We start from the raw sequence: 11450 nt of genomic DNA, 5'->3' as shown, positions 1-11450 counted from the left end.
TGGAAGCTAGCTGCATATTTGCAACGATCTACAATCAGTGTATAGTAGCCTTTTGTCATCGTATAGAGCATCTTGTGTACTCAGCCTTTATTGTTTCATCAGTTTTGGAATTCTTTAATATCAAGCATCGAACTAGATTTTTCAATTTGAAGAGAATTCGAGAATTATGGAAGGTGCAGCCTTGAGTGGGCTGCATTTGCAGACTCCTTATGTTTATTCTTGGATAAAGACGTTACAATCACGTAACAGCTCTCCACTAATGGGTAAGTCTCTTTTGTTATAATAATAACGAGATACGATAAAAAACTACAAAATGTGTTCTCAGATGTGATGAATATTATAATGATAGTTCCTGCTTGCTGCATCCTCCATGGTTTTTATTTCATTGTGTTTTGTTTTGATACCAATATTTTGTATGTACGTATGTTACTGGTCAGGTATTTAAAAAATAAATTCACAAATCTCTGTGAATGAACAATACTTGTGTAAACCAAAACTTTGACAGCAACAATATAATAGTCATAGGCTAATTATGACTAAAGTAGAAGGTTTCTTAGTTTGAATGTATCCACATTACATCTTGATGGTAGAGCCTCTCAGACAAGAAATACAAAAGTCATATGGGGAGGGTAAATACCACAAGCATGTTCACTTGTTCAGCGGCAGCCGGCTGCTCATGAGGTTAATCACAATTCTGATAGCATCTTTAACTACATTAACTGCTGTTCTGTTGTTTAAAAAAAAGATGATAATTCTTTATATATTTTTTGTTTGAATTTTGCTTGTCAAGATTTTTTGAATGAGTAAACCCTCCCCCCCCCCCCCCCCCCCCAAAGTTGATTCTTTGGTTTCACTTGGCTTACCCTTGTCCAATTACAGAGAATAGAAACAGCAACAATTCTCCAACCTCACCGAGTGACACCACTTACAGTGAGCATAGTTCTCATGCGTCTTTAATTGAGGAGGCCAGTGCCTCTTCCTTGGAGGGCTCCCTAGCCCATGAAGTCTCTAGCCAGGGACCACGATCCACCATAGAATCTGGGGGTAGAAGCAGTGGGATGACTGGAACCATCTCCCATTATGAGAGAATTGGATCTTATGTACATGATATTTACAAGCAGAAGAAGATATGTGATGTCTCCTTTCAAGTGGGAGAGCTCCTCATTCCAATTCATAAAGTTGTACTGGCATCACAGAGTACACTTTTTAAGGAAGTTTTTGAAGCAAAGGAATTTTCCTCTGATCCTGTCACCCCAAAGATAATCAGGGTGAAGAATGTTGAACCTGCTGCCTTGGAAATCTTCATTAACTTCTTATATACAGGTCACATTGAGGTTAAAAATTCGAAATTTATACCTGACATCCTGAAGTTGTCGGAGATATTTGAAGTTGAAACACTTTCAAGGCGTTGCATTGACGGATTGAAAAATATTAGCAATGCAGATCTTCTTAATTTACTACCAGTAATGAGGAGAAACAAGAACATCCCAATGTGCAGAATTATCATGCAACTGCTGTGCAAAAACTTCATGACCTGGAGAAAAACCAAAGACTTCCTATGCTTGGATGTAGAGACTGTCTGCCTGATTCTCTCAGATGACGGTCTGAATGTGGAATCAGAAATGGAGGTTTTCTTGACAGCCGTGGATCTCCTTAAGCATATTGGAGCAGACTGTATCGAAAAGATAATGGGATGCGTCAGATTCCCATTGCTTACTGGAGAGCAGCTTTTCTCCTGTTTCAAAATCTGTCCTATGTTGAGGGACTACCACCAGGTGATAATGGACATCACCTTGGCAAACTGGTAAGGCCAAAATAAAATTATTGTTTGTATGAAATTGCCTCCCAAGTCATTGAAATACCCCCTGCTGATAAAATTTTATTAGCAAACAGCAAAGAACTTTTTTTTTATACAGAGATTTTTTTCAATTATATAAGGATGGCTAAATTATATACACTCACAACGAGGGGGGGTTTGGTAGTGTATCCCCTGTATATTTCAGAGCTATTAAGATTATTAAGTGAAATAGACTATACAATCCTACAACATTGCAAGCATGAAAACTCCTGGATTTTTTTTTAGGGATAAATGTTAATTAATTTGACTCTTGAACTTGATTGGATTAATATGTACTAGCTATCATATGATCATGCACATCTATTATTGTGAGCTTGCAAATACCATCTGCAATTTTATGAAATAGTTGATGTCTTCATATTAATTATTTGTTAATTGTTTTGCATGTTTTGAATTCTGTCATTATATATATGTTTACAGGATTCAGACTTCCTTGTCTCTGGGTGGAGAAGACCCCCTGGATCTCCAAATTCCTACCCCTCGCAGCCACACCAACAGTGCTACTAGTGTAGCCAGCTATATCAGTGTGAGTTATACTATAGTTGGGTTTTCACAGGATAATTATCCTCTCTCCCCCTCCCACAAACAATTTTTTTTTTTTGGGGGGGGGGGTATGTAGGAATCATCTTGTCTGTCTGTCCTTCTGTCTGTGCAAAATTCATGCCTGGTCCATATCTTTTTTTTTTAATGGAGAAATGTTGGATGTTCTTACTTCACACAAACATTGCTTATAACATGAGGGTGTGTAATGACCTTGACCCAAGGTCATTTGAGCAAGGTCAAGGTCAGAAAAGTGCCAAAATTTGTGTCCAGTCCATATCTTTTTTTTTATGGAGAAACTTTTGGGGTTCTTACTTCACACAAACATTGCATATAGCCTATTAAGGATGCGTCATGATCTTCACCCAGGGTCAGTTGGGCAAATTCAAGGTCATTGTTCAAATAATGCTTAATTCCTGTCTGGGCTTTATCTTGCAATGGAAAATGATTAGATGTTAAAATTTGACACAAAGATTACTTGTGTTACCTGTATATGTCACCTGTATATGAGCTTTGGTCATTTGTGCTAGTTCAATGTCACTATAAGAAAAAAGAAGCATCCCTTATATTTTCAATAGAGAAATACTTCAGGTTCGATATTTTCTTAGCAGGAGGTATCATAATTTGTGAGTTTCCTCATAGTACCTCAAGGTTGTGTTGTAGTTGAGATTCAATTAACTTGAACTAATGAATTTGTTATTTTAAACTGTTTCTTTTAGACTATTGTTTATTAGCAATGTTTTTTTTTCTGAAGACAAGTTCATACTGTATTTGTATTAGACATGTATTCATCCACACAGGTATGTACCTCACTTCTTTATAAAACATTTGCATGCTTTACCGGTACTAAAATCCACTTTATCACCAAACTCTAATCTAATCTTATCTCCTTTTTTAACTGACTCTTTATTACTTTTCTTTCTTCTCATCTTTATCTTTTCCTTCCTTCCTTTCCCCTTCCTGCTTTTCCAGAATCATTCTAGCACTGAGCAGGTTCATGAACAGGAGGACCCTGATGTTGAGGTTGAAATATGTCGCATGTCAGAGGACATGGCTCGAGATTTCAACACGCACGCCTACTTGCACAGCGCAAGCTCCTCAACCATTTCCAAATTTCCCCTCACTGAACAATACAGCAATTCCAAATGTAACCAATATTGCAGATCTGCATTTCTAATATTTAAGCAAATATACACTATTTATGGTCTGTCTTAATTTGGTCTAATGTTTTCAGGAAATGAATATTATGCTTTCTTTGTTGTTTTATAAGTTACATATTAAGAATTATGTTGTAATTATCACCATATACTGAGTCAAGTGCATGTTAAATGACCTTATTCATCCATATATACCGGTACATCACAATGTCTAACAAAACATCTTCTCTCTTTTTTATAAGTGGCTGGAGACTGCAGTATGTCGGGTGGTTTTGAAGAGCATCAAAGAATCCAAAGGGAGATGCTTGCTGAAGAAAAGTGGAACATTTCTCCAGATCGTCATGCTAAGGAGGTGCAAAGCAAACAAGGGCAAGACAGGCGCATTCTCCATAGCTTGGATATAGGAATGGGAGAGAGATTTGGCCGAATCCACAAAGAGAGAAAGAGGGACCCAAACAAGTCTACTCGTAAGAAAAAGAAAAGGGAGGTGGAAAAGAGAGATTGGGAGCAGACCAATCAGGAGGGAAAACTCTCGGACGAGAGTGACCAGCCCCGGAAAAAGGCCATGGTGTGGGGAGGCTCCCAGTGGTTCTTGATTGGTAAGTGTTTACAGAGATGGAAATATAAAGTCACTAAAATCCCTACTTTTTATTTCAATATTTAAGGTGTGTTTTATTTACCTGTAAAGGTGGACCTGGGCATGATGGAAGCCCCTCCAAGAAAGTAAAGGCATACAGCTATGAAACCAAGCAATGGACCTCCCTCGCTCCTATGAATGTTGCTCGTATGGACCACACACTATGCCTCCTGGATGGAATGATATATGCTATTGGAGGCATTGGTAAAAGGGGCCGGTAAGTGCGGATGGCATATTGTTTTTGTCTGTACATTGATGTAGTTAAACAGTTTTGTTGAACAAAACATAAATGGATGTAAATGCAATATTTATGTGTACGTTCTGTATGTTATACTGAAGTTTAATTTTTCAGGGTTCTAACCAGGGTTGAATGTTACAACCCAAAAACCAACTGCTGGTTCTATGTGAAGTCCTTGCCAGAGCCAAGGACTGGAGCCTCAGCCACCACAGAGAATGGCCGCATTCACTTGTCTGGGGGATACGGAGCTCTCAATGATGGCCAAGTATCAGACTTCATGGATACCATGGAAATCTACAATGTGGATGCTAACAAGTAATGCTTACAATTGTTTTTGTTGTCACAGGTTAACACAATTATCTGTAAATTTGTCCCAAAACTTTTCCTTTTTTAATTAAAAGTCAATGTCTATGTTTGAATAATTTTAATTAAATTATTAAAGTAATTAATATATTTATTTCTCCTTTGCAGGTGGACCACTGGATTCTAAAGCATGGGCCATGAATTCATTTAACTGAAGTTTTATGTAAAGTTTTGTGTAAAGTTTTAAAGTTTTGTGCTTTTTATTGTGTATTAAAATGTTGTGTTTAAATGGATAACTTGCAAGCCCTGCAATTAAGGCTTATTTGTAATGAATTTTTTGTAATAAATTTTATGCATCTCATATTGCTTTAAACTTGCTTTTTGGTTTAATATGTTTTCAAAGGAGGTGTGTATAGTTAACCACTTTCCCATTATATGTACCAGTATTAATTTTGCATGTATTTGAGCATGTTATAATTTGTTTTTAAATAATTTGTTTTTAAAAATAGATATACCTGATGCATTTCCAGGCACTGAGTTTATAATTGTATCTATATTGATAGAGAAACTAGTATCAAAATATAAACATGATATATGACTGTTTATATGGTAAATTGATATTCCTGCTCCTAATTTATACCAATATTTCAAGAAAATCCATTGCAGAGCCATGTGTAAATTAAACAGTGTAAAGTGCACTTGAAAAGTTCAACAAATTACGCATCAGATCTTCTTGAAATCTATAGATATTACATTGTTGGCCATAAACTATCAGCAATTGGAAATTCCAATTATATTTCAGCTTTAGTTAAAAATTTAAATATTTTCTTTTACCGATACATGTATTTTCATATAGAGCTTCTTCTTTAGGAGAATGATACAGTCTATAAATGGCCACAACATTCGAGCCGTCTTAATTTCAGATGTGTTTATACTTACCGGTATGTCTTTGTAAAAGTCTTCTGAACTGAAAAAGTAAGCTTTTGATTACACAATTTAAAAACTACTTGTAAATCCGCTCCTCTTCGATACGCTATAAAAGTATAGCATGTCGTAGAGGAGCAAATTTACTAGTCTAATTCTATTTAGATTGCATAGGGTATTGTAGAGGAGTGGATTTACTGTGGAATCATTTAATTTCGTGTGGGCCAATTCTCGTGGATTGTGGGTTTTTCCTCGTTTGCGGGAATCTAATTTCGTGGATGAGTCAGTTTTCAGTTTCAGTAGGTAAACCAAACCTTTTATAATTAGTTTTCGTTGAGGATGTAAATTCGTGGGCTAGGGCTACCCACAAATAGCACGAAAATTGAGCCACCACAAATTCTAATGATTCCACAGTACTAGTCCAACTCGAATTAGATTGTAGATTACATTTACTTATTATTCTTGTAATGCTTCTAATGAAATTAATAATAATATATAAAATACTGGTACATGTATACAACTTCAGGAAATTGATCCAGCAACTTCAAAATCAAGAACTATTACTAGTTGCAAGTTTTTGTCTTTTTGTTCAAGTATCCAAATCATGAAACACATGGCTTAGTGGTCATAGGTGTTCAAGTTAAAAAAAAAGAAGGTAACTGGTTCAATCCCCAATGAGGTTTTAAAGTAAATATTCAAATCTGTATTTTGTCAATTTAAAGTCATGAATTTTCCAACTGCCACTCACACCTAAAACATGTTTAATTTAAAAGATTATTTTTCTCATTTTATGTTGATTAGTTGTTTTAAGATAATTGCCTCTTCAAGCTCGATATTCGAATCAAGTTGAGAGGGGGCACAAGGGTAAAAAGATATTATCATCAACATTTTCCCCCCGATTGATATTTGAAGGTCATGAATGTTTTAGAGAGCTGCCAAAAGATCTCAGAGATGTTTGACCAGTTTGTTGAAACTGATGTAACAGATGTTTCATCTATTTAATGTAACATTTTTACAGTGTTTTTTCCCCACAATTTGGGACTGGGGACCTTTCAAATGGGAAAAATAGCGACAAAATAGGAAAACTGGGAAAATTCGTTTCTATTTATTATACGTAATGAAATATGATTTCTATCATTAATTAAAATATAAATCAAAGCACAATGCTTCTTTTCTTGAAAATTTTGACAACTTGTACACAGATTTTTTTTTTGGTAAATTACATTTCGGAATTTTGAGTCCGAAATTGGGAAAATATTAGGAAATTTCCAATTGGGACTGGGGCCGAATTTCGGCCCAAAATCAGGACCCCCAAAAAACACTGTAAATCTTTCATCTGCTTCGTCTTTTTTCACCCAAACTTGTAGGTTAAATAACTTAACCCATTTCTACTTAAATACAGCATGACAATATCCTTTTGACGTAATGAATTCATATTTATTTACATACATGAATACATTGTTAAGTTGTGATGAAATGAATCATGTGAAAAAAAATTGAATAATTAAGTTCACATGTAATCCAGATTCACTAAGATTCATGAATAATAATTCCTAAAGGGGTCACTTGAAAACAACGGTATGCAGCATTGCACCCAAGCACTGAACAATATTTGTGGTCATTAGTACATCCACATGTTCCTCAAGATGACGTTTCGGATCCATTTTCCCGACATTTTTTATAGCTAACTGTTCCTTTGTCATGGTCTCCTCTTCTTCCAAAGCCTTGTGGTAGTTCTTGGCTAGTTCAAGCATTTCTTTCACCGTATTTTCATTGTTGGTGCAATGTGTATTGTAATCGTCCAATGTTAATCCGTCCACCCAGCTCTTCTTATGGAGATTCAACAGCATCTTCTGTTCCAGTTCGTTTTTTCGGTAATTGATTGCGATGGAGTAGTAATGTCTATTTAATCCATGAATTAAGGCCTGTATGGACGGTTTCTGCAGATGTCCAAGGTTTGACGTTGTCTGTCTTGGTTCCTGTCCCAGAACCATCATGTTTGGATTTATGAGACGAAACGCATCAATGACAACTTTTCCTTTGACGCTCTGAATTGGGTCAACGACAACTGCAACAGCTCTCTCTGACAACGCCTCAAAGCTTTGTTGGGTGTTAATATCCACCCCAGATAGCCAACATCCAAAGCCGGGGTGAGAGTGATACCAACCCACCACCATTTCTGGTCTGCCAGTCTGTTTCAGCATGTCCAACATCTTTGCTTGGAATACTGGATCCACAGCTTCCACACTTACTCCTGTTCCTGACTGCGGCATAGCAAACACGTCAATTACTCGAACAGTGTAATCATCGACAAATTCGCCCAACATCAGACCCATGACTTCCATAGGCACACCGGCTCGGCCATGTTTGAGCATCTTCAACAAGGCGAGGGATGATATGTAGACTTGTTCTGCTGTATCAACTGTAGGAGCATCTGTTGGTGGAGCACCCTGGCCTAAACCTGGCATACCACCGCTCAAACGTAATAATCTATCCATTTTCAGAGATTTTTTCCTTTCTCATTCGTTGCCGGAAATCACAGAATATGAACAGCAGTAAGAACGATATCGGACAAATGTAAAAAATTCCGGAAAACAATATATCATTTCATTCATCATCGAAGAATGAATTTTCATAATAAAACTTGCTGCTTGCATCGAATACTGAATTGAAATTGCTGAAAATGTCAAAGGTATCTTATAATAACAAAAGGTGTGATGAATCGGAGCGGGGGGGGGGGGGGGGGTCACTGCATCCTATGATCAATAACTTTTTACCTTGGTGGACTGCGCAGATCCACTGGTCAAGAATATTTTGTGGACCTACGCAAATTCTGGTTGACCTTCATTAATGTTGGAATTTTTGTTGAATAAATTTTTCCATGCTATTCATGCTTATTAACCCTTTAACAATTTGTTCATTGTATTCCATTTCTTTACATCATATCAGCAGTTTTCTCTCAGCGCGCATAAAAATGCGTCAAAAGGCGCACTAGGCCGTTAAGGGGTTAAATGCAAATAATTTGAACACGTACATCTTCTACTTTACTAAATTTATTTCATTTTCCTACATCATCATTTACACTAGCATAACATAAGGTCACACATTTTTGTCTGCAGATTTCACTTCTCCGTAACAGAAAAATATATACATGTAGAAAGAAGTTTGAGAATTAAATCAGAGAGACATTATTTATTTTATTATGTTAACAATGATACATATTTATATACATGTATATACAAAGTAAAAACTTTAAATAATGTTGATTATCTTCGGACAGACTTTACTTAAAATACATGTAAATTTGATTAGAAGCAAGTCTCCAACATCATATGATATTAACCCAAGTTAATAGTAAATAATTTTATAATGAAAAATACTATATGATAAATAAACTGTACAAGTGTCAAATTAGCGAAAAATTTTCAGTTTTGGGATAGAAAAAAGAATTCCTAAAATATTCAGTTCCTAAAATAATAACAAAAGCCCCCGCGGGATTCAAACTCGGGATGTACGGCTAATGAGTTAGTTTTGTTACCGTCGATAAAATCGTTTTACATATGACAAGATATTTCCTCAGTATAAACACATTATCATGATTATATAAATCAAATTTCACAAATCCTATAACATCAGTTTTATTTTTTTCAGAAATTGTTTGACGCTTGTAACAGTTCAAATGAAGCCAAATAGAGGCGCCAGCGGGGTTTGCTTATTTATATTTCAATATTTCATCGTACGATGGTTTAAAATTATATAAAATTAAGTAATAAGGAATCATTCTTTGAATATTATGAGGTGATTATTTCGGTCGAGATCGGGGCGTGATCATATCTATCATAAAGCCTTTCGGGCTTTATTGGATTTGATCACGCCCCGACCAAAAGTATCACCTCATAATACTCAAAGAATGGTTCCTTATTCCTTATTTAAGAGTTATCAACCATGAATGAAGATAGACGTTTTATTTGGGGGGGGGGGGGGGGTAACAAACGTTTCTTTTAAAATATAAGCTATAGCGTTGTTGAACAACCCAGTTTCTAAATATCTCAGTTTATTATGTTATTTTGATGGTGTGCTACAGAAATCTGGAAACATTTTAAAAATATACAGCAATACATGATCATTTGTTAATAATAACTTTTACAGTTCTTTTATTGTTAATCTATACTTGCCAAAACACTTTAATGTTGCTCTAGTATAGTCATGTACATGTATATGAAATTATCTTGGCCAACATTTGGATTTTTACAAGGGGGCAATTTCCAATTTCAAGTGTTGCATATATATACACTCATTCGCATGTAATATTCAGATTATGTTGAATTAATTTGAAAATAGGTTCAATAGACGTATAAAAAAAAATAATTGTAAACAAAAACTTAACCGCGCACACGCACATGCAGGAGCTGCAGTTGCTCTATATGCTGACATCAATCTGATTAAAATCAGATCTTTGATCCGCTCCGACAAATTCTGATGTCGCTACACAAAGCGACTATCAGAATTTTGGAGCGTTACAAAGATCTGATTTTAATCAGATTGTGCTGTCATATGTTTTAAATTGCGCGTTCGTAATGACATGATCATGCACTGAAAATCTTCGGTTAGTAACCGTGTTTGCATCCTATATCATTGTCAAAGTTTCCTTTTGATGTTGATGAAAGCAACTGCGATTATGGAGTTATGAACGCAACTGGTGGTTGTAAACTATAAGAGTGCTTCATATCGTATGATGACGCCAAAGTGAAACAAGAAATTTGACAACATTCATTTTTATATATATATATATATATATATATATATATATATATATATATATATATATATATATATATATATATATATATATATATATATATATATATATATATATATATATATATATATATAAAGTAATTTTTCATCAATGAAACTGAAAGTATACAGGTAGGTACATTGGTACCCTAAATCCACGCATTGCTTTGTTGGTCATCAATCTGTTTTATCCGGTTTACTTAATTTTAATATAATGGATGGCCTAAGGCGTTTATTTAGCTGGTTGACTTATGTTTGACCGAGACTTATCGGCATTAAACAGTCAAGGAACACATTTAATGAATAAATCTGAAACTGGTCAGGATGAATTGTTGTTAAGTTCACGATAAAATCAGAAGATGAGAGATTGACATTTGGGACTTTATTTATTCATTTATTCAGGTCTTCCGTCTCCCACGAAATATTTTGCTGTTTTCGGACTCATAGGCGTCGGAACCGGGGGGGGGGGGGGGGGGGGGGGGGGGCTAGGGGCTTTCTCAATATTTCTGAGGATTAGTCTAGCCCCCCCCCCCCCCCCCCCCACTTTCAATTTGCTTCCGACGCCAGTGGGACTGTTCTACATGGTGGCATATCTCTGCTCCTTGTGTGCAAGATATTTTTCTATCGACATGCAAGATAAATATGTTGACATGCAAGATAGTTATGTCAACATGCAACATAAGTTTATTGACACGCAAGAAAATTGCTATTTATGGTGGCATATCTCTGCCCCTTGTGTGCAAGTTATTTTTCTATTACTTATGTCGACATGCAAGATAAAGATGTTGACATGCAAAATAGTTATGTCAACATGCAACATAACTATGATAACTATATTTGATAGAAAAATAACTTGCACACAAGTGGCAGAGATATGCCACCATAGCTATTAAATAAGAACTATAAATAATCTAAAAAAAGCTCAAATGTCGCCCACATGTGACAACCAAAATGCTAGATGCTACCTATTTATGTCCACATGCAACTTATTCATGT

At 35.6% G+C, this 11450-nt stretch overlaps 2 protein-coding genes across 3 annotated transcripts in view; one reads left to right on the top strand and one right to left on the bottom strand.

Annotated features, from left to right (window-relative positions):
* LOC117688180 (actin-binding protein IPP) overlaps positions 1 to 5094 on the top strand; it is a 37478-nt gene extending 32384 nt beyond the window's left edge. The window contains exons 1-8 of one of the 2 annotated variants that reach the window (XM_066068367.1): positions 13 to 263; positions 880 to 1804; positions 2279 to 2384; positions 3371 to 3545; positions 3798 to 4154; positions 4244 to 4409; positions 4545 to 4745; positions 4902 to 5094. In XM_066068367.1, the coding sequence (XP_065924439.1) occupies positions 167 to 263; positions 880 to 1804; positions 2279 to 2384; positions 3371 to 3545; positions 3798 to 4154; positions 4244 to 4409; positions 4545 to 4745; positions 4902 to 4920 (2046 nt within the window). In that variant the 5' untranslated portion in view covers positions 13 to 166 and the 3' untranslated portion in view covers positions 4921 to 5094. Of the gene's footprint in view, positions 1 to 12; positions 264 to 879; positions 1805 to 2278; positions 2385 to 3370; positions 3546 to 3797; positions 4155 to 4243; positions 4410 to 4544; positions 4746 to 4901 lie in introns of those variants that run through there. The other variant, XM_066068371.1, reaches the window with a different exon arrangement.
* A 1978-nt stretch (positions 5095 to 7072) lies between these two features.
* LOC117688177 (26S proteasome non-ATPase regulatory subunit 14) lies at positions 7073 to 8216 on the bottom strand. The gene has a single exon (XM_034465922.2). It carries the CDS (start codon positions 8153 to 8155, stop codon positions 7220 to 7222), a length of 936 nt encoding a protein of 311 aa, XP_034321813.1. The 5' UTR covers positions 8156 to 8216; the 3' UTR covers positions 7073 to 7219.
* Between the last annotated feature and the right edge of the window lie 3234 nt (positions 8217 to 11450).

Source organism: Magallana gigas, chromosome 1 (genome assembly GCF_963853765.1).
Source record: "Magallana gigas chromosome 1, xbMagGiga1.1, whole genome shotgun sequence".
NCBI classification, from domain to species: Eukaryota; Metazoa; Mollusca; class Bivalvia; order Ostreida; family Ostreidae; genus Magallana; species Magallana gigas.
Note: the sequence above shows the minus strand (reverse complement) of the source record. Positions and strands in the feature narration are given on the sequence as shown.